The sequence below is a fragment of the Heterodontus francisci genome, unplaced genomic scaffold, assembly GCF_036365525.1.
Source record: "Heterodontus francisci isolate sHetFra1 unplaced genomic scaffold, sHetFra1.hap1 HAP1_SCAFFOLD_1085, whole genome shotgun sequence".
NCBI classification, from domain to species: domain Eukaryota; kingdom Metazoa; phylum Chordata; class Chondrichthyes; order Heterodontiformes; family Heterodontidae; genus Heterodontus; species Heterodontus francisci.
This window is the reverse complement of record NW_027140531.1, coordinates 108591-131349: the sequence shown is the minus strand read 5'-3', so window position 1 is coordinate 131349 and position 22759 is coordinate 108591. Positions and strand designations below refer to the sequence as shown.

Genomic DNA, 22759 nt, shown 5'->3' with positions numbered 1-22759 from the left:
TTCTATCTCTGTAAAAAGCCTGCAGAAAGAGAGAAGAGCACAACCCAGCTCAGCTTTCCAGCACCTCTCTAAAAGACCCTGAGAAGTCCACTGTATCAACTCATCTTGTCTCCTGTCTTTGTAGAAAAGCCTGCTAAATTAATTCTCAGCGCCGCCTGGAAAGAACTATTCTAAAGGATCCCAGTGACCCGTCTACGTGTACGCAGAGGTCAGAATGTATCCCACTTTCAGGATACAACATATCTCATCTGCTGTTTTCTTCAAGACTGAGCACGTAGCCAGCCCAAGCATTTTTTTTGTCTGTAACAGAGCTCTAAACAAAAATCCCTTTTATTTTTCCAAGTTAACTGGTGTATATGAGAGTGTGAGGGGCTAAGGTAAAAAGGGTACTTTAAAGTTTCAATCTGTGCGTTTATGCGTTACGTCATTACTGGTTAAGACTTGTTTTTTTTAATAAACTGATAATTTTGTTTTTCATTAAAGACACCTGGTTAGTGTGTTTTATTCTGGGGAAAACCGCCTACCATCGACTGTCAGTAAATGGGAAAATTTTAATATATATTATGACCAGAATAAACAGTGCACTCCTCCCAGCTCAGTTGTAACAACAGGAGGAGGCCATTCAGCCCCTCCAGCCTGTTCCGCAATTCAACCAGACCGTGGTTGATCTATATTTTAAACTCCATTTCCCCGCCTTGGTTCCCTAACCCTTAACCCCCTCACCCAACTAAAATCTATCAATCTCAGGTTTGAAATTTCCAATTGACCCCCGGCCTCGAAAGCTTTCTGGGGGGGGGTGAAAGAGAGTGTTCCAGATTTCCACTCCCCTTTGTGTGAAGAAGTGCTTCCTCACATCACCTCCTGAACGGCCTGGCTCGGATTTTAAGGTTCTGCCCCCCTTGTTCTGGACTCTCCCCCCACCACAGGAAATAGTTTCTCTATCGACCTGTTCGACTCCTTTAATCACCTTAAACCCCTCGATTTAGATCACCCCCTTAATCTTCGAAAACAAAAGCAAAATACCGTGGATTCTGGAAACCCGAAATAAAAAACAGAAAATGCTGGAAATGCTCAGCAGGTCTGGCAGCGTCTGCGGAGAGGGGAAAACAGTTCACATTTCAGGTCCGTGACCTGAACTGGGAGAAGTTACGAGACAGGTTTGAAGCACACGAAAGGGCAGGGGGGGGGGTGCCTGCTCTCGGACGGCAGCCGTTTTACGACCCTGGCATTCACACCTCGTCTAGACGTGAAGGAACGGAGATATCGCGCGACGTGGAGGCAGGAGGTTCCCAGAGGAGGCAGACGGGGACACACGGTTCGGTTGGTGCCGCGGCCAATTAGGGCACCTCCCCTCCTCCCCCACCAAAATCGCCAGCGAGCCCAGTCCAGGCCGGGATGGTCCTGGGAGCGCCTGCGGTTTGGCCCGGTGGAACGAGCAGCTCAGCCCCCGATCGTAGGAGTCTGGAGGCGGCGGCAAAGAGGGGGGGGGTCAAGATAATATTCAAAATGGCTCGAGGGAAACTGCTCCGCAACCAACACAGAATTTATTTCACAAAGTCTCCCAGAAATTCCTTTACAAACAGTCCAAAGGTTTCTTTTTAATCGGTTTTATATATATTTATATATTACATGACTATCCAAGCCCCTGGCCGAGACGAGCAGACAGGGAGGAGTGTTTGAAACATCAAAGTTCCTCTGCCTCCAGGTGGGGGCCCCCCCCGCCCGAGTGTCAAACGCCCTCTCTGTACGATTGTTGGGGGGTGGGCACATGGGACCAGGTACTAATGTGCAGGTGATACCCATCCTCGCATGCCCTCGCCGCTGTGGCAGGCAACGGTCACCTCCCCCCGCGCTCCCCTCCCATCACCCGGTAGCGCTGCAGACAGGCGAGGGCGGACACAAGAGTTTGGAAGTAGCCGAGAGCTGGACTCAGCCAAGCCGGTTTTCCATCCCTGCCCCAGGGCTGGGACGGACGTGGGATTGCTGCTGTGCTCGGCTTTGCAGAGGGGTGTGGGCGGCGTAGGCCCGGCCAGGGTGGGGGGGGGGGGGGGGGGGGCGTCAGTTTTGTGAAGCTGGGTTAACCTGGTCTGCAGCCGGCTCACGGGGCAGCAAGACGAAGGGACCTGGTTCCTCGCTGGCGCAGCACGATAGCGCACCGGGACTGGCAAGACGGAGCTGGCCGAAATCACGCAGGGCTCACGGAGGAGGGAAATCGAGGCCAGGGGCATCCAACTGGCAGGTCGATGACTGGGCACCCACAGAGGCAGCCGGGCACAACACCCACCTCAGGGTGGGCAGGCACGGTGATAGCAAGAGCTGTCAAGCAAGGCGCTCTCCATCGCACTGCCACCCAGCGGGGCCCAGGCCGGCATGACTCCTGGCGACGTCACGCACGCTGCTCCCTCCCTCCACACGGCAGGCGGGCACTCACTAGAGCAGCGACAGAAAGCCATTGTCAGCACCGTCCAGCCGGTCAGCCTTACCCCCCTTGGAACCGCGGGCAGGGTTCGGAGTGGTCGAGTACTTGGGGGGCTGGCGGATGAAGAGCTGGTCCTCCTCTTTCTTGATCCAGCGCAGTAGCTTGGTGATGATGTTGATGGCGGCTGCCTTGGTCACCAAGGGACTGAAGCAGGTGTACAGCTCAAACTTGCTGGTCACCTGACGGGAGGGCAGACAGAAAAGAGAGAGAGAGAGAGAGAAACACAAGGCTGAGTCCAACAAATCAACACATCGACGGCCGACCGCATCCGCCCCACCCCCCCAACTCCTCAAATAACCAGCCCCGGCGGTGAGCTGCTCGACTGCAGGGGGCATCACATCTGAGCCAGCTCTTCCTCGTCTGCACGGCAAGGCGGGGGGCAGGACCCGGCCCCCCCCCCTCTCAAGCCCAGGCGCAGCGAGACCAGGGGCAATCCGCCTGCGTAAGAAAGCGATTCCGGGGGGGTTAGGTGTTCTGCGGCAAAGCTGAGCAGCACATCCTCGACCGAGGTTTCCCTCGCCGCGAGAAGACCAAAGGCTGGGTCGGGGGCGAAACACGCGCCAGCACCACGCGGAACGTGGGAGGAGTCCTCCTGGTTATCCACGCCTGCACTAACCATCGCCGCTAACCCGCGTTTGCGGCATTTCTGGGACTCCAAAAGGGGACTGGATGGGGAACGCCGGGGTGGGGGGGGTTGGGGAGGGGGGTAGGGGGTTCGACTTACCCAGGCTAAGAGAGTCTCTTTCTCTGCCACGTGGTAGATGAGTTTCAGGGGCCGCACTGAGCTGTGAATCCTGCTGTGCAAATACTGATACAGGTCAAACAGATGCTCTTTCTCCTGCTCTGTTGAGTACGGAGCTTGAACCTCAGGGCTGAGACAGAGAGCGAGAGAGACATTAAAAAAAAACAAACACAGAGACTTATATTGACTGTACAGCAGAGAGACAGGCCATTCGGCCCATCTGCTCTGTGCTGGTGTTGCTACTCCACACGAGCCTCCTCCCACCCCCTACTTCATCAACCTCCCCCCCCCCATCACCATATCCTTCTATCCCTCTCTCCCTCGTGTGTTTATCCAGCTTCCCCCTTAAATACATCGATACTATTCACCTTTTTTATATTCATTCATGGGACGTGGGCGTCGCTGGCCAGGCCCTTCCCTAATTGCCCTTGAGAAGGTGGTGATGAGCTGCCTTCTTGAACCGCTGCAACCCGTGTGGGGTAGGTACACCCACAGTGCTGTTAGGAAGGGAGTTCCAGGATTTTGACCCAGCGACAGTGAAGGAACGGCCGATATAGTTCCAAGTCAGGAGGGTGTGTGACTTGGAGGGGAACTTGCAGGTGGTGGTGTTCCCATGTATCTGCTGCCCTTGTCCTTCCTGGTGGTAGGGGTCGTGGGTTTGGAAGGTGCTGTCGAAGGAGCTTTGGTGCATTGCTGCAGTGCATCTTGTAGATGGTACACACTGCTGCCACTGAGCGTCGGTGGTGGAGGGAGTGAATGTTTGTAGATGGGGTGCCAATCAAGCGGGCTGCTTTGTCCTGGATGGTGTCGAGCTTCTTGAGTGTTGTTGGAGCTGCACCCATCCAGACTAGTGGAGAGTATTCCATCACACTCCTGACTTGTGCCTTGCAGATGGTGGACAGGCTTTGGGGAGTCAGGAGGAGAATGTTTTTTTGACACAGTGAGTTGTTGTGATCTGAAACGCGCTGCCTGAAAGGGCGGTGGAAGCAGATTCAATCGTAACTTTCAAAAGGGGGAATTGGAGAAATACTGGAAGGGGAGAAATTTACAGGAATGTTAAGATAGAGCAGGGTGGGGGGGGAAGTGAGATTCATTGAATCAAACTTTCAAAAACCCGGCACAGGCACAGTGGGCTAAATGGCCTCCTGCCTGTTTTCTCCGAGTGGTAGCCTGCCGCAGATGCTTCTGTCCATGACAGTACTGGTAGGAGTGACCACCGCACAGTCCTTGTGGAGACGAAGTCCCGCCTTCACATTGAGGATACCCTCCATCGTGTTGTGTGGCACTATCACCGTGCTAAATGGGATAGATTTCGAACAGATCTAGCAATGCAAAACTGGGCATCCATGAGGCGCTGTGGACCATCAGCAGCAGCAGAATTGTACTCAACCACAATCTGTAACCTCATGGCCCGGCATATCCCCCACTCTACCATTACCATCAAGACAGGAGACCAACCCAGGTTCAATGAAGAGTGCAGGAGGGCATGCCAGGAGCAGCACCAGGCATACCTCAAAACGAGGTGTCAACCTGATGAAGCTACAATACAGGACTATCTGCGTGCCAAACTGCGTAAGCAGCATGCGATAGAGAGAGCTAAGCAATCCCATAACCAACGGATCAGATCTAAGCTCTGCAGTCCTGCCACATCCAGTCGTGAATGGTGGTGGACAATTAAACAACTAACTGGAGGAGGTGGCTCCACAAATATCCCCATCCTCAATGATGGGGGAGCCCAGCACATCAGTGCGAAAGATAAGGCTGAAGCATTTGCAACAATCTGCAGCCAGAAGTCCTGAGTTGATGATCCATCTCGGCCTCCTCCTGAAGTCCCAGCATCACAGATGCCAAACTTCAGCCAATTCGATTCACTCCACGTGATATCAAGAAACGACTGAAGGCACTGGATACTGCAAAGGCTATGGGCCCTGACAATATTCCGGCAATAGTACTGAAGACCTGTGCTCCAGAACTTGCCGTGCCCCGAGCCAAGCTGTTTCAGTACAGCTACAACACTGGCATCTACCCTGCAATGTGGAAAATTGCCCAGGTATGTCCTGTACACAAAAAGCAGGACAAGTCCAACCCGACCGATTACCGCCCCATCAGCCTACTCTCAATCATCAGTAAAGTGATGGAAGGTGTCATCAACAGTGCCATCAAGCAGCACTTGCTTAGCAACAACCTGCTCAGTCACGCTCAGTTTGGGTTCCGCCAGGGCCACTCAGCTCCTGACCTCATTACAGCCTTAGTTCAAACATGGACAAAAGAGCTGAATGCAAGAGGTGAGGTGAGAGTGACTGCCCTTGACATCAAGGCAGTGTTTGACCGAGTATGGCATCAAGGAGCTCTGGCAAAACTGAGGTCAATGGGAATCGGGGGAAAACCCTCTGCTGGCTGGAGTCACACCTAGCGCAAAGGAAGATGGTTGTGGTTGTTGGAGGTCAATCATCTAAGCTCCAGGACATCGCTGCAGGAGTTCCTCAGAGTAGTGTCCGAGGCCCAACCATCTTCAGCTGCTTCATCGATGACCTACCTTCAATCGTAAGGTCAGAAGTGGGGATGTTCACTGATGATTGCACAATGTTCAGCACCATTCGTGACTCCTCAGATACTGAAGCAGTCCGTGTAGAAATGCAGCAAGACTTGGACAATATCCAGGCTTGGGCTGATAAGTGGCAAGTAACATTTGCGCCACACAAGTGCCGGGCAATGAACATCTCCAACAAGAGATCTCCCCTTGACAGTCAATGGCATTACCATCACTGAATCCCCCACTATCAACATCCTGGGGGTTACCATTGACCAGAAACTGAACTGGACCAGCCAGAGACGGGAACTGTGGACAGTATTGTCAGTGTGACGGTGTGATATGGAGACGGGAACTGTGGACAGTATTGTCAGTGTGACGGTGTGATATGGAGACGGGAACTGTGGACAGTATTGTCAGTGTGACGGTGTGATATGGAGATCGGAACTGTGGACAGTATTGTCAGTGTGACGGTGTGATATAGAGATCGGAACTGTGGACAGTATTGTCAGTGTGACGGTGTGATATAGAGACGGGAACTGTGGACAGTATTGTCAGTGTGACGGTGTGATATGGAGACGGGAACTGTGGACAGTATTGTCAGTGTGACGGTGTGATATAGAGACGGGAACTGTGGACAGTATTGTCAGTGTGACGGTGTGATATGGAGACGGGAACTGTGGACAGTATTGTCAGTGTGACGGTGTGATATAGAGATCGGAACTGTGGACAGTATTGTCAGTGTGACGGTGTGATATAGAGATCGGAACTGTGGACAGTATTGTCAGTGTGACGGTGTGATATGGAGACGGGAACTGTGGACAGTATTGTAAGTGTGACGGTGTGATATGGAGATCGGAACTGTGGACAGTATTGTCAGTGTGACGGTGTGATATGGAGACGGGAACTGTGGACAGTATTGTCAGTGTGAAGGTGTGATATAGAGATCGGAACTGTGGACAGTATTGTCAGTGTGACGGTGTGATATAGAGACCGGAACTGTGGACAGTATTGTCAGTGTGACGGTGTGATATAGAGATCGGAACTGTGGACAGTATTGTAAGTGTGGCGGTGTGATATGGAGACGGGAACTGTGGACAGTATTGTCAGTGTGACGGTGTGATATATAGACGGGAACTGTGGACAGTATTGTCAGTGTGACGGTGTGATATAGAGATCGGAACTGTGGACAGTATTGTCAGTGTGACGGTGTGATATAGAGATCGGAACTGTGGACAGTATTGTCAGTGTGACGGTGTGATATGGAGACGGGAACTGTGGACAGTATTGTAAGTGTGACGGTGTGATATGGAGATCGGAACTGTGGACAGTATTGTCAGTGTGACGGTGTGATATGGAGACGGGAACTGTGGACAGTATTGTCAGTGTGAAGGTGTGATATAGAGATCGGAACTGTGGACAGTATTGTCAGTGTGACGGTGTGATATAGAGACCGGAACTGTGGACAGTATTGTCAGTGTGACGGTGTGATATAGAGATCGGAACTGTGGACAGTATTGTAAGTGTGACGGTGTGATATGTAGACGGGAACTGTGGACAGTATTGTAAGTGTGACGGTGTGATATGGAGATCGGAACTGTGGACAGTATTGTAAGTGTGACGGTGTGATATGGAGATGGGAACTGTGGACAGTATTGTCAGTGTGACGGTGTGATATGGAGACGGGAACTGTGGACAGTATTGTCAGTGTGACGGTGTGATATAGAGACGGGAACTGTGGACAGTATTGTCAGTGTGACGGTGTGATATAGAGATCGGAACTGTGGACAGTATTGTCAGTGTGACGGTGTGATATGGAGACGGGAACTGTGGACAGTATTGTCAGTGTGACGGTGTGATATAGAGATCGGAACTGTGGACAGTATTGTCAGTGTGACGGTGTGATATAGAGATCGGAACTGTGGACAGTATTGTCAGTGTGACGGTGTGATATAGAGATCGGAACTGTGGACAGTATTGTCAGTGTGACGGTGTGATATAGAGATCGGAACTGTGGACAGTATTGTCAGTGTGACGGTGTGATATGGAGACGGGAACTGTGGACAGTATTGTCAGTGTGAAGGTGTGATATAGAGATCGGAACTGTGGACAGTATTGTCAGTGTGACGGTGTGATATGGAGACGGGAACTGTGGACAGTATTGTCAGTGTGACGGTGTGATATGGAGATCGGAACTGTGGACAGTATTGTCAGTGTGACGGTGTGATATGGAGACGGGAACTGTGGACAGTATTGTAAGTGTGACGGTGTGATATAGAGATCGGAACTGTGGACAGTATTGTCAGTGTGACGGTGTGATATAGAGATCGGAACTGTGGACAGTATTGTCAGTGTGACGGTGTGATATGGAGACGGGAACTGTGGACAGTATTGTAAGTGTGACGGTGTGATATAGAGATCGGAACTGTGGACAGTATTGTCAGTGTGACGGTGTGATATAGAGATCGGAACTGTGGACAGTATTGTCAGTGTGACGGTGTGATATAGAGATCGGAACTGTGGACAGTATTGTCAGTGTGACGGTGTGATATATAGATCGGAACTGTGGACAGTATTGTCAGTGTGACGGTGTGATATGGAGACGGGAACTGTGGACAGTATTGTCAGTGTGACGGTGTGATATAGAGACGGGAACTGTGGACAGTATTGTCAGTGTGACGGTGTGATATAGAGATCGGAACTGTGGACAGTATTGTCAGTGTGACGGTGTGATATAGAGACGGGAACTGTGGACAGTATTGTCAGTGTGACGGTGTGATATGGAGACGGGAACTGTGGACAGTATTGTCAGTGTGACGGTGTGATATAGAGACGGGAACTGTGGACAGTATTGTCAGTGTGACGGTGTGATATGGAGATCGGAACTGTGGACAGTATTGTCAGTGTGACGGTGTGATATGGAGACCGGAACTGTGGACAGTATTGTCAGTGTGACGGTGTGATATGGAGACGGGAACTGTGGACAGTATTGTCAGTGTGACGGTGTGATACGGAGATCGGAACTGTAAACCCAAGTGTGGTCAAACAGAAGTTTTAATGCAGCTTTTCTTAATGGAATGTGCTGACTCTCAGAAGTGTTACATGTGCAAATGAATCACAGACTGCTCTGCAGACATGTGTCGAAGGCATTCCCACACACTATAGCCAATTCCGTTCGAGTCCCACCCACCCGCCGACCTCTAAGAGAGAGAGAGAAACAGCTACCCACAGCAGGCTAGTCATTTCCCACCCCCCCCCCCACCCACGCTCAGAGGACGAGCAGCCAGCGGGAAAGTGGAGAGACCGGCTTGGATGAAACGAAAAAGGACAGGATTCACATTCCGCTGTGTCCGCCTGGAGCGGAGCGGTTGGTGGGGCCTGCAGAGGCGTGGGAGAGAGGAGCCCAGAATTGCCTCATCGTGAGGTTGTGGGGCTTGGTATGCACCTCGCTCACAGTGCCCAATCCATCCCTGTTAACTGCATTCCTCTGCCCCGCCTCCGTCACCTCAAAATTACTCCAGCGCTCCGCTGTCCAGCCTCCCCCAAAACCTCACAGCCCCCCTTGTCCCAACTCGCTCCAAGGAGTGAAAACCAGACAGAATTTGACCCTGAGGCCTATGAGGATTAAATTTGAGCAGCAGATAAGAACAGACACACAATTACCCTTCCTCTAGTTTAACAGTGCAGCTCTCTGCCAGAGTCCCTCTGGGCTTCAGAACATGTTCTCCAGTATATGCGTGGCCCAGTGGGCAGCACTCGCTTCCGAGTCAGAATGGGATCTCGCTGTGCGCCCACTGCCTGCCGGGTTTCCTACATTAGTACAGCGACCAACCCTTCGAAACTCATCCACTGGCCTTGAGGCGCTTTGGGAGGAGGCGAAAGGTGCTGGAGAAACACAAATTTGGGCTTTTATCGCAATCGCGAGGAATTACACGCCTGCACCGTCTTTTTAAAAAAAAAAACCAAAAACGTGCACCCTCTTCTCCCAAATCATAAGAAATAGGAGCAGGAGCAGGCCATTCGGCCCCTCGAGCCTGCTCCGCCCGTTCAAACGGATCATGGCTGATCGAGAAGACTCAGGAGCCATAGCTCTCAAAGCCGACCCAGCTCAGCTCAGTAAATATCACACCTCAGCGCATCGCAAAGTACTGCTCCTCACTTAGATTGGGATCTCGCTGCTGCTGCGTTTGCCAAACAGCGAGGACCAGTTTGACCGGTTTTCTGCTGAAATTGGATCGGAACGGAGGGGCAGGCCCGAGCCACCAGTCAGACCGCGGCTGATCTGTATCTTAAATCCCTCCACCCGAGCCCTTACCTGGTATACTGTGTCAGTTGCTTGTGGTTGTCAGGTATGTCCAGGGGCTTGTACATGAAGTGCCAGAGGTCGGAGACGCCCACGTGCGAGGTGCTGGCCCCATTGCCCCGCAGGGCAGTGTCGATAGTCTGAAGCAGGCCCTGCCCCCTCAGGCCCTCCTCGATCTTCCGCTTGCAGGCCGAGACGCTGTAGAAGGCCGTCTTGTCGGTGGAGATGAGCAGCAGGCACACGGTGCAGGCGGGGTCCAGGTAGGAGATGTAGGCGTAGAAGTAGCTGTCAGGGTAGAGGCGGGGCAGGCAGATGGGGGTCCACACCTCCCCGGCCTGAAAGGAGGAGGAGCCCGTGAGGAGGTTGAAGAGCAAGTGGAGGTCGACGGGGTCGAGCCGGGAGTCCTCAATCACTGCCTTCTCCTGCACGATGGCCACCAGCTGGTTCCGGGCGATGAGGATGGAGAAGACCAGGTTTGGGGTGACCGCCTTCTGCAGGATCTGGCTGACCGAGTCGCGGACGGAGGAGCAGAGGGGCAGGCACTGCACGGCGCCTAGCAGGAAGCTGGGGTCGGAGTCCATGTGCTTGAGGAGGTTGTCCAGAATCTTCTCGGAGCCAGCCAGCAGCCGCCGTAGGTCATAGTTCTTTTTGCGCTCGAAGATGCGGGTGACGGTGACCTGGGTGAGCATGCTGATAATCTGGTAGTAGACGTACAACAGCTCACAGCGGAGCTGCTCCTCCGATTGCCGAGTCCTCGACACCGAGACCAGCACCAGAGGGCCCTGCTGGCTAAACACCACCTTGTAGTCGTCTGAAACGAGAAAGTGGGGGGGGAAAAAAAAAATACGGTCACTGCAGGGGGAGAGACCGCCTGCCTTGCTTCGGGTACGGGAGCACTCCCTCCTGCAACCCCGGCCCGACCCGCCAGATCGGAGTTACAGTCGCTGATCCCAAAGTAACACCGCACTCACTGGACAACAGGTACATGTACACCGCACGGCCATTCCAATCCTGCCCTCAGTCCAAGAGGGGGTCAGCGCCGAGGGAGCGTCCCGCTCTCGGAGGTACCCATCTGCCCTCTCAGGTGGGCATAAAAGATCCCACAGCCACTTTGAGCAGTGGGGCAGGTGGTTATTTGGTGGGGGTGCGTAGGGCGGGTGAGTTACCCCCACCCCCACCCCAGTGTCCTGGGGTTGATATTTATCCCTCAACCGACATCACGCGAAATAAAACCATCTGCTCATTCACCACTGTGCTGTCTGTGGGATCTTGCTGTGTGCAAATGGGCCTCCTCGTTTTTCCACTGAACAACATCCACGCTTCAAAAAAAAAAGGGAAAAAAAAAAGGTGCGACATTGGTCGTGAAGGGCTGCGGGTCAGCGAGGCCGTGGAAGGTTCCGGAGGAACGCTCAAGCCTTTCCCCCTTTTCGCACCGCCTCACACGCACCAGACTGACGAGAGCAACCCGCTGACGGTCACACAGCAGTGCCACAAAGCAAGTGGCAAACACCGCAGGCAGTCGCACGCGTGATCTGCTGAATCCTGGCTGGAGGCCAGGCTGCCAGAGGCTTCGGGACGCAAGCAGAGAAAGGATTGGGAAAGCACCTTCAACTCGCAACACCCCCCCCCCCACACCGCATCCCCTCTGCTGGGTACAGCGGCCCATACATTCTCCCCTCTCCGCCACGTTCAGCTGCAGGAGATGCCGCAAGGGCCCCAAGCTATAGAGAGAAAAAACAAGGCAATCGGCCTCCAACCGTCCAAAGTGTGAAAGAGAGATCGGCAATTTGATAGCACTCAGGCTGATTAGCAAGATGGGGGGGGCGGGGGAAGTGGTTGGTTTCAAGCGACACCATGCAGAAAACATCCAGCCAAGAAAACAGCTCACTTCCAAGACAGCTGCACCCAGCCAGTTTGGGAGCGTGCTTGGGCCACTGCTCCCAGGTTAACCCCCTCTCCCAGTAGACACATCTAATCCTGGCACCATCCTGGCGCAGACGGAGGGAGGTACCGTTAGACTACTAGGCTGTAAGGGAGCTGCAGCTGTCGTCAGTCACAAGGTTTTGGCGAGCTGGAGGAAGCCAGTGGCTGATTTCCAATGGAAATTTCTCATCCTTGGCGGGCAGGATTCTGGCCCGTGAGTCAGATGTTGAACAACCCTGACTTACAGGAAAATGACAGAGGTGCAGAGCTAAATAGAGTAGCTCTATGGCGGACTTTAATTACCATAATATAGACTGGACTGGTAAGAATGAAAAAAGGAGAGAGAGGGGCAAGAGTTTCCAGAGTGTGCTCAGGAGAATTTTCCACATCAGTATGTTCCCAGTCCAATGAGGAAGGAGGCATTGCTGGAACTGGTTCTGGGGAAACGAGGTGGGTCAAGTGGATCAAGTGTCAGTGGGGGAACATTTAGGGAAGAGTGATCATAGTATCGTAAGGTTTAGGTTGGCTATAGAAAAGGACAAAGGGAAATCCAGAATAAAGATAATTAATTGGGGGCCAATTTCAATGGGTCGACAATGGATCAGGCCCAGGTAAATCGGAATCAAAGATTGGCAGACAGAACTGTAACGGAACAAAGGACTGCCTTTAAAGAGACACGGTCGAGGTACATTCTCACTAAGGAGAAAAAAAAACAGGGCAACAAAGCCCAGAGCTCTCAAGATGACAAAAGAGAGAGAGAGAGAGAGAGAGAGAAAGATGAAGCAGAAAATGGTGCGTATGACAGCTGTCAGGTTGATACAACAAGTGATAACGAGGCTGAATAGAGACAGTTCAGAGGGGAAGTGAAGAAGGAAATGAGACAGGGGCAGGGAGAGAGTATGAGAAGAGACTGGCAGTTAACCACTATACGATCGCGGTGAGCTACTCAGGACCTAAGTTAACATATAGGGGATCCAAAAGTCTTCTATAGGCGTATAAAGTGTAGAAAAGCTTTTAGAAATGATAATTCAGAACAAGGTTAACAGTCACATGGACAAGTGTGCATTAACTGAGAAAAGCCAGCACAGATCTGTTGAGGGCAAATCACGTTTAACTAACTTGACGGAGTTTTGCGAAGAGGTTAGAGAGTGGGTTGATGTGTACATGGACTTCCAAAAGTGCCACATAACAGGCTTCTCAGCAAAGTTAGAGCCCATGGAATAAAAGGGACAGCAGCAGTGTGGATACAAGATTGGCTGAGTGACAGGAAACAGAGAGTAGTGGTGAACCGTTGTTTTTCAGACTGGAGGAAGGTATATAGTGGGATTCCCCAGGAGTCGGAGTTGGGAGCCCCGCTTTTCCTGATCTATATGAATGACCTCGATTCGGGCGGACAGGGCACAATTTCAAAACTTGCAGATGGCACAAACTTTCACTCAGCGAATGCTCAGGACCTGGAACGCGCTTGCCCGAGAGTGTGCTGGAGGCAGATTCAAGTCGAGGCTTTCAAAAGGGAATTTAAAATAACTATCTGTTATTTTATATATAAACCCCCCCGAACCCCTCGATTAGATTCCAGTCTGTAACTCACTCCCGGGTATCTGTTATTCTATATATAAACCCCCCGAACCCCTCGATCAGATTCCAGTCTGTAACTCACTCCCGGGTATCTGTTATTTTATATATAAACCCCCCCCGAACCCCTCGATTAGATTCCAGTCTGTAACTCACTCCCGGGTATCTGTTATTCTATATATAAACCCCCCCCGAACCCCTCGATTAGATTCCAGTCTGTAACTCACTCCCGGGTATCTGTTATTCTATATATAAACCCCCCCGAACCCCTCGATTAGATTCCAGTCTGTAACTCACTCCCGGGTATCTGTTATTCTATATATAAACCCCCCCGAACCCCTCGATTAGATTCCAGTCTGTAACTCACTCCCGGGTATCTGTTATTCTATATATAAACCCCCCGAACCCCTCGATTAGATTCCAGTCTGTAACTCACTCCCGGGTATCTGTTATTCTATATATAAACCACCCGAACCCCTCGATTAGATTCCAGTCTGTAACTCACTCCCGGGTATCTGTTATTCTATATATAAACCACCCGAACCCCTCGATTAGATTCCAGTCTGTAACTCACTCCCGGGTATCTGTTATTCTATATATAAACCCCCCCGAACCCCTCGATTAGATTCCAGTCTGTAACTCACTCCTGGGTATCTGTTATTCTATATATAAACCCCCCCCGAACCCCTCGATTAGATTCCAGTCTGTAACTCACTCCCGGGTATCTGTTATTCTATATATAAACCCCCCCGAACCCCTCGATTAGATTCCAGTCTGTAACTCACTCCTGGGTATCTGTTATTCTATATATAAACCCCCCCGAACCCCTCGATTAGATTCCAGTCTGTAACTCACTCCCGGGTATCTGTTATTCTATATATAAACCCCCCGACGAAGGCAGAACAGCATGTCAATGGTCGATCTCTCTGCACGAAAGCCACATTGTGCCTCAGGGTAGACGCGCTCGGCCAGCTTCTGGAGCCTGTTCAGAGCGACTCGAGCAAAGACTTTCCCCACTATGCTGAGCAGGGAGATTCCACGGTAGTTGTTGCAGTCACTGCGGTCACCTTTGTTTTTATAGAGGGTGATGATATTGGCATCGCGCATGTCCTGGGGTACTGCTCCCTCGTCCCAGCACAGGCATAGCAGTTCATGTAGTGCTGAGAGTATAGCAGGCTTGGCACTCTTGATTATTTCAGGGGTAATGCTGTCCTTCCCAGGGGCTTTTCCACTGGCTAGAGAATCAATGGCATCACTGAGTTCCGATTTGGTTGGCTGTATGTCCAGCTCATCCATGACTGGTAGAGGCTGGGCTGCATTGAGGGCAGTCTCAGTGACAGCATTCTCCCTGGAGTACAGTTCTAGGTAGTGCTCAACCCAGCGGTCCATCTGTTTGCGTTGGTCAGTGATTATGTCCCCCGATTTAGATTTGAGGGGGGCGATCTTCTTGATGGTTGGCCCAAGAGCTCTCTTCATGCCATCATACATTCCTCTGATGTTTCCGGTGTCTGAGGCCAGCTGAATATGACTGCATAGGTGTTGCCAGTAGTCGTTTGCGCAACGCCTAGCTGTTTTGTGCAGTACTTCTGGCTGCTTTAAGTGCTGCGGATGTTAAATCGCTGGGGGCTTTCTTGTAGTTCAAAAGTGCAATGTGCTTAGTGGCTATGACAGGTTCCAGCTCTTCATTATGAGATTGAAACCAGTCTGCATTTCCCTTCGCACTTTTGCCGTAGGTGGTCAAAGCTGACTCATAGATGGCGTCTCTGATTATGGGCCCACTTGGTCTCAGCATCCCCTGTGGGAGTGTTTTGAAGGGCTGTTACAAGTGAATTTAGAAATTTTTGTAACAGCTGTGGGTGAGAAATTCTGCTCGTGTTGATGCGCGGGTGGCCCTTCTGCTTGGAATGATGCAACTTCTTTGGTTTGAGTCTAACCTTGCTGCACACCAGGGAGTGGTCGGTGTCGCAGTCCGCACTGTGGAAGCTGCGTGTGATTTGAACACTGTTTAAGGCGGCTTGCCTTGTGACAATGAGGTCTAGCTGGTGCCAACGACGCGATCTTGGGTACCTCCATGAAACCTGGTGACAGGGTTTAGTGTGAAAGAACGAGTTGGTGATGCAGAGGTTATGATAGGTACACAACTCAAGCAGTCTCTGCCCGTTCTCATTCATCCTTCCAACGCCATAGCGCCCAAGGCAGGAGGGCCATGAGTCATGGTCGGCCCCAACCCTGGCATTAAAGTCCCCCAGCAGGAATAGGTGTTCGGTGTTGGGGATGCTGCTAATGATGTTATGGAGTTGTTCATAGAACTGGTCTTTAGCTTCAGGTGGGGAGCAGAGTGTTGGAGCATAGATGCTGAGTAGATGTACTGGACCAGAGGTGGTGAGCAGTCGGATGGACAGTATGCGTTCCGAGCCATTTGAGGGAGGCTCTATCATGCTGAGCAAGGAGTTTCTGATGGCGAAGCCCACTCCATGCTGTCTTGGTTCTTCAGGATCCCTGCCCTGCCAGAAGAAGGTGTAGTCTTGCTCTGCTAGAGAGCCACTCGCGGGCAGGCGAGTCTCCTGAAGTGCTGCAATGTCCACATTGAATCTACTGAGCTCATTGTTAATGATGGCGGTCTTCCGAGAATCGTTGATTTGTGTAAGGTCTTCCGACAGGCCAGGACACATAGTTCGGACGTTCCAGCTTGCAAAGCGAAGGGCTGGTACCTTCTTTCCTTTTTTCATGTTGTTTGGTGCCATTTGGACCATTGACATGCTGTTCTCCCTTCGTCAGATACAGGAGAAATGCCGTGAACAACAGATGCCCCTCTACATTGCTTTCATTGATCTCACCAAAGCCTTTGACCTCGTCAGCAGACGTGGTCTCTTCAGACTACTAGAAAAGATCGGATGTCCACCAAAGCTACTAAGTATCATCACCTCATTCCATGACAATATGAAAGGCACAATTCAACATAGCGGCACCTCATCAGACCCCTTTCCTATCCCGAGTGGCGTGAAACAGGGCTGTGTTCTCGCACCCACACTTTTTGGGATTTTCTTCTCCCTGCTGCTTTCACATGCGTTCAAATCCTCTGAAGAAGGAATTTTCCTCCACACAAGATCAGGGGGCAGGTTGTTCAACCTTGCCCGTCTAAGAGCGAAGTCCAAAGTACGGAAAGTCCTCATCAGGGAACTCCTCTTTGCTGACGATGCTGCTTTAACATCTCACACTGAAGAGTGCCTGCAGAGTCTCATCGACAGGTTTGCGGCTGCCTGCAATGAATTTGGCCTAACCATCAGCCTCAAGAAAACGAACATCATGGGGCAGGACGTCAGAAATGCTCCATCCATCAATATTGGCGACCACGCTCTGGAAGTGGTTCAAGAGTTCACCTACCTAGGCTCAACTATCACCAGTAACCTGTCTCTAGATGCAGAAATCAACAAGCGCATGGGTAAGGCTTCCACTGCTATGTCCAGACTGGACAAGAGAGTGTGGGAAAATGGCGCACTGACACGGAACACAAAAGTCCGAGTGTATCAGGCCTGTGTCCTCAGTACCTTGCTCTACGGCAGCGAGGCCTGGACAACGTATGCCAGCCAAGAGCGACGTCTCAATTCATTCCATCTTCGCTGCCTTCGGAGAATACTTGGCATCAGGTGGCAGGACTATATCTCCAACACAGAAGTCCTTGAAGCAGCCAACACCCCCAGCTTATACACACTACTGAGTCAGCGGCACTTGAGATGGCTTGGCCATGTGAGCCGCATGGAAGATGGCAGGATCCCCAAAGACACATTGTACAGCGAGCTCGCCACTGGTATCAGACCCACCGGCCGTCCATGTCTCCGCTATAAAGACGTCTGCAAACGCGACCTGAAATCGTGTGACATTGATCACAAGTCGTGGGAGTCAGTTGCCAGCGTTCGCAGAGCTGGCGGGCAGCCATAAAGACAGGGCTAAATTGTGGCGAGTCGAAGAGACTTAGTAGTTGGCAGGAAAAAAGACAGAGGCGCAAGGGGAGAGCCAACTGTGCAACAGCCCCGACAAACAAATTTCTCTGCAGCACCTGTGGAAGAGCCTGTCACTCCAGAATTGGCCTTTATAGCCACTCCAGGCGCTGCTTCACAAACCACTGACCACCTCCAGGCGCGTATCCATTGTCTCTCGAGATAAGGAGGCCCAAAAGAAAGAAACCCCCCGAACCCCTCGATTAGATTCCAGTCTGTAACTCACTCCCCGGTATCTGTTATTCTATATATAAACCCCCCCCCGAACCCCTCGATTAGATTCCAGTCTGTAACTCACTCCCCGGTATCTGTTATTCTATATATAAACCCCCCCCCGAACCCCGCGATTAGATTCCAGTCTGTAATTCACTCCCGGGTATCTGTTATTCTATATATAAACCACTCCAATACCTGAATCCAGCACAGAGCTCACTGTTGGGAGATGTTACTGGCCCCACCTTGCACCTGGTGCTGAAGATGATGTTCCTACCTGCCTGAATGGAGCGGATGATGTTGTCCCCGGCCTGGACGAAGGAAACGAGAGCCATCATCACGCCCATGGTTGAAGAGAGGGCCTCCTCATTGCCGTAGCGCGAGTAGATGGGTTTGCCCGCCTCGCTCAGCACAAACATGTGCTTGCGGTGAGCGCGCCAGCCCTCCGCCGTCACGTCCTCGTTCCTGTGGCACGGCGCCGAGGGCGGGCCCAGGCCCTCGGGGTCCGGCTGCTCGGGCGCGCCTCCCGGGAAGGCCCGGGCTCCCGGGAACTCCCCGGAGTCCTCCATGCCGTTGCCGGTGGAGCCCGAGTCGGAGAGGTCCTTCTCGCTGCCCTCCTCCTCAGGCGGAGGCGGGTGTCGGGGTGCGCCGCCCGGCGAGCTGCAGTCCGCTCCGTCGGCGGTGGGGCTCGGGAGGCCCGGCCCTGGGGAGACAGGCACAAGTCAGTGAAACCAGGAGTGTCGCTGGGGGGGGGGGGGGAGGGGGGGGTGCGGGGGGGGAAAAGGAACTCACTTTCAAATCAAAAGGGGGCCTGTGGAGGGGAGAGTTAAAAGCCAACCTCCAAATCCTGGGGACGACAAGCCCCGTGCTGTCTCCCAGTTCATATAAAGGATTCCAGTGAGTTAGGATCACAGGAAGAGCAGGAGGCCATTCAGCCCCTCGAGCCTGCTACACAGGAACAGGAGGAGGCTCATTCAGCTCCACCCACCCCCCCTGCCCCTTCAATCGGACGACTGATCTGCGTCTTAACCCCAGATATCCTTATTCAATTCAAATCCATCGTTCTCAGACTCGATTGACACCAACCACCACCACCCCCCCCCCCCACCTGCCCAAGTTGTCACAGCCTTCTCTCAGAAAAACTGTTCTAGATTCCCACCACACACCCCCCCCCCCATGACCTGCAGTAGGAACTGTGCCAGGGCGGGTGACCACGGGGGGGGGGCGATGGTCAAGCCAGCTGTAGTTCAGGCACCGCTGCAGTAAGCGAACAGCTCCCCCCCACTCTCTACCCCGGAAGGAGGGCAGAGACTCCCTTGCTCCTGCTCACCCAGTCAATGCACCAACCCCAATTGACCCCCGACCTCGACAGCTTTCTGGGGTGGGGGGGGGGGGAGGGAGGGAGAGAGTTCCAGATTTCCACTCCCCCTTTGTGTGAAGAAGTGCTTCCTCACATCACCCCCTGAACGGCCTGGCTCGGATTTTAAGGTTCTGCCCCCCTTGTTCTGGACTCTCCCCCCACCAGAGAAAATAGTTTCTCTCTAATCGACCCGATCGAATCCTTTAATCATCTTAAACCCCTCGATTAGATCACCCCCTTCTACACTCGAGGGGATACAAGCCCAGTCTGTGTAACCCGTCCTCGTCATTTAACCCGTTCAGCCCCGGGATCTATCTGTTGGGGGTTAATGGCCCCGCCTCAGCCTCACCCGTAGCCGTTTCTTCCGCTTGGCTCCCAGCAGCGCTTGGGAGGGTGGAGTGTTCAGCGGAGGGCGGGGGGCGTTCCCCGAGCCCCGTCTCCTCGTTCTCGCTGTTCAGTCGCTCAGCCTCCATCTCGACATCCCCGGGACAGCAACCTGCACGAAGACAGAACCGGACTTTTAGGAGGGGAGGGGAGGGGAGTCGGAGGGGAGGGGAGGCGTGCAATGAGCCACTTTGAAAGCGATCACAAATTCGATAAAGAAAGGGAGGTGCCAGACACGAGGGCTGGCGTCATTCATTGGTAACTCCCATCTGAGCCCCCATCGGCGTAGGCAGGTGGGAGGGTAAGGGGAGACTGTTTAATCACAAAGGGCCGAACCACCACAGGGTACTTACACAGTAACCTAGTAAAACATCCCCTTCACAGCAGTGCAAATCAAATAGCCACGTAAGGAGGTGGTAGGAGAGTGACCAAAAGCGTGGTCAAAGAGGTCGATTTTTGAGGGGAGGGAGGGAGGGTGAGATGCACGGAGGTTTAGAGAGCGAATTCCATAACGTAGGGCCCAGACAGCTGAAGGTACAGCCGTCGATGTTGGAGTTGGAGAGAATGGGATCGAGGCGAGAGGCCAGAATTGGAGAAGTGCAGAGATCTTGGAGGGTCGTAGGGGTGGAGGAGGCAATGGCGGAGACAGTTCAGTCGATGCCAATCTCCCTCACACGAATGCTCCAGTGGAGTCACTAACAGGCATACGGTGTCCGATACTGGACACCACACTTCAGGTGGGGTGACAGTGACTGCTCTTGATATCAAGGCAGCATTTGACCGAGTATGGCATCAAGGAGCTCCAGCAAAACTGGAGTCAGGGGGAAAACTCTCCACTGGTTGGAGTCGTACCTAGCGCAAAGGAAGATGGTTGTGGTTGTTGGAGGTCAATCATCTCAGTCCCAGGACATCAGTGCAGGAGTTCCTCAGGGTAGTGTTCAGCACCATTCGTGACTCCTCAGATACTGAAACAGTCCGTGTAGAAATGCAGCGAGACCTGGACAATATCCAGGCTTGGGCTGATACGTGACAAGTAACATTCACACCACACAAGTGCCAGGCAATGACCATCTCCAACGAGAGAGAATCTAACCATCTCCCCTTGACATTCAATGGCATTACCATCGCTGAATCCCCCACTATCAACATCCTGGAGGTTACCATTGACCAGAAACTGAACTGGACCAGCCATATAAATACTGTGGATACAAGAACAGGTCAGAGGTTGGGAATCTGAGGCGAGTAACCCACCTTCTGACTCCCCAAAGCCTGTCCACCATCTACAAGGCACAAGTCAGGAGTGTGATGGAATACTCTCCAATTCCTGGATGGGTGCAGCTCCAACAACACTCAAGAAGCTCGACACCATCCAGGACAAAGCAGCCCACTGATTGACACCCCATCTACAAACATTCACTCCCTCCACCACCAACGCACAGTGGCAGCAGTGTGTACCATCTACAAGATGCACTGCAGCAATGCACCAAGGCTCCTTCGACAGCACCTTCCAAACCCGCGACCTCTACAACTCGAAGGACAAGGGCAGCAGACACATGGGAACACCACCACCTGCAAGTTCCCCTCCAAGTCACACACCCTCCTGACTTGGAACTATATCGGCCGTTCCTTCACTGTCGCTGGGTTAAAATCCTGGAACTCCCTTCCTAACAGCACTGTGGGTGTACCTACCCCACATGGACTGCAGCGGTTCAAGAAGGCAGGACCAGACTAGGTGTCAAAATGAGGCCCCCATCAGCCTTGCGGGACGGGATGGGATATGGGGGGGGAGGGGGTCCTTACCTGGAGATGAAGTGGGGCTCTTTCCCTGCTGTCGGGTCCGGTTTGTGCGGCAGCAAATGATTCGCACCAGCGCTCATCTGGGGACGCACAGGGGCTGGTGGTGCAGCATCGATGGCGAAGGCCTCCCCAGGCGGCTGGGTGCAAAGTAGGCACTGGGGCTGAAGGAGGAGGGGAGAACAAAATCAAAACACAGGAGGCAGAGTTTAAACCCCGCGACCCCACCAGCCGGCCCAGACCTACCCCTGCCGCCACTTCCTCCCATCCCTACTCACTCCGCCCCATCTCTCAGTGACTGCCACACAGCCGAGGCGACGGGAGTCAGACGCTTGTGGGTTTGCGCGCCCAATTCCAGGCTGGAGCCCAATCATCCAGGCGTGACGCTCCCCCGGGAGCGGCGCTCCCTCAGTCGTGGCACCGTCGGTGCCGAGGGGGGGGCGCCCGCGCTGTCGGAGGGTCGGTTCTGACCAGCGTGCAAGAGAAGACAAAGGTTTTGAACTTTCGGCTGAATTAGCTTGCACGCAGACGTTTTTTAAAAATAGGCCAGCGGGAGGTGGAGCGGTTCATACTGGCTGCTCAGAAACACAACTGGAAATAGCTTCCCCGTCCGCACTGCAAGCCGAGGAGCGACCGAGACGCAGAGGCACAGCCTGAGATGAGGTGCGCTGTCAGACTCCATGCAGCAAGCCCCGATTGGTATTTATAAACGGACCGCAGTCAGTCCCGCTCGTGAGAGAGAGAGAGAGAGAGAGAGACAGAGGAGGGAGCTGACTGTTACATGCAACTCAATGCTTATTTATACCTATAACCACACAGCAACACCTCAGAAGAGGATCAAGCTTTTAGACTTCAACTTGAAACCGGTCCCCGCCCTGAGACCAGAGAAACTGGGGCTGTTTCCCTTCAGGAGTGGTTAAGGGACGACCTGATTGAGGCGATCAGTGGGGTCCCGATCGGGTCGGAGGGAGGAGGGAGGAGGAGGGAGGGGAAAGGGGGGGGAAACCGGGTCGGTACCCAGAGGAGGCACATTTATGCTAACTGGCAAAAGCAGGAGAGGAAGGAGGAAACAAACAAAAAAAAAGTGGTCCTGCCCGAGGGCGCGGTGGAGGCAGACTCGATCGCGCCTGCAGCAGGCAATTACAAAGCTATCTGAGGAGCAAAGGCTTGACAGGGGGTCGCTGCTGCTGCGGGTGGGCCATCACCGACGAGATGGGCCGAGTGGCCACCATCTGTGCTGTAACCATTCTGTAGCCACACCACCATTCTCCCGCCTCCCTCCCACTCCTACCCCGCCCCTCACTTACCCTCCCCCAATCCATCTCCCACCACCCCCCTCCCCCCCAATCTCCCAGCACCCGCCTCCCTACCCACTCTCCCTCTCCCGACTCTTCCCCCTGCCATCTCCCCCCCCCACCTTCACTGCCACCACCCCCCCCCCGATCTCCCTACATACCA

The 22759-nt window shown here is 53.0% G+C and overlaps 2 protein-coding genes across 3 annotated transcripts in view; one reads left to right on the top strand and one right to left on the bottom strand.

Moving 5' to 3' along the window:
- Positions 1–1527: 1527 nt before the first annotated feature.
- On the bottom strand, positions 1528–21462 carry LOC137360068 (vacuolar fusion protein MON1 homolog B-like). 2 transcript variants are annotated; one of them, XM_068025660.1, is made up of 6 exons: positions 21308–21462; positions 19473–19619; positions 18041–18466; positions 10067–10865; positions 3204–3351; positions 1528–2658 (listed from the first exon to the last, which is right to left on the bottom strand). In XM_068025660.1, exons 2-6 carry the CDS (start codon positions 19594–19596, stop codon positions 2431–2433), a joined length of 1725 nt encoding a protein of 574 aa, XP_067881761.1. In that variant the 5' UTR covers positions 19597–19619; positions 21308–21462; the 3' UTR covers positions 1528–2430. The 2 variants fall into 2 exon arrangements, with proteins under 2 accessions (XP_067881761.1, XP_067881762.1); XM_068025661.1 differs by lacking the exon at positions 19473–19619.
- A 630-nt stretch (positions 21463–22092) lies between these two features.
- The window catches only part of LOC137360066 (tyrosine-protein phosphatase non-receptor type 18-like), a 52575-nt gene continuing 51908 nt past the window's right edge, over positions 22093–22759 (top strand). The window contains exon 1 of the mRNA XM_068025657.1: positions 22093–22216. Coding sequence (XP_067881758.1) covers positions 22093–22216 — 124 coding nt within the window. The remainder of the gene's footprint in view (positions 22217–22759) is intronic.

Coding starts and splice junctions, on each gene's coding strand:
- LOC137360068 (XM_068025660.1), bottom strand. CDS start 19,596: ATGGAGGCTGAGCGACTGAACAGCGAGAACGAGGAGACGGGGCTCGGG. Junction 18,467..19,472: donor AGCGGAAGAAACGGCTACGG/GTGAGGCTGAGG, acceptor CTGTCTCCCCAG/GGCCGGGCCTCCCGAGCCCC. Junction 3,352..10,066: donor CAACTGACACAGTATACCAG/GTAAGGGCTCGG, acceptor TCTCTGTCTCAG/CCCTGAGGTTCAAGCTCCGT.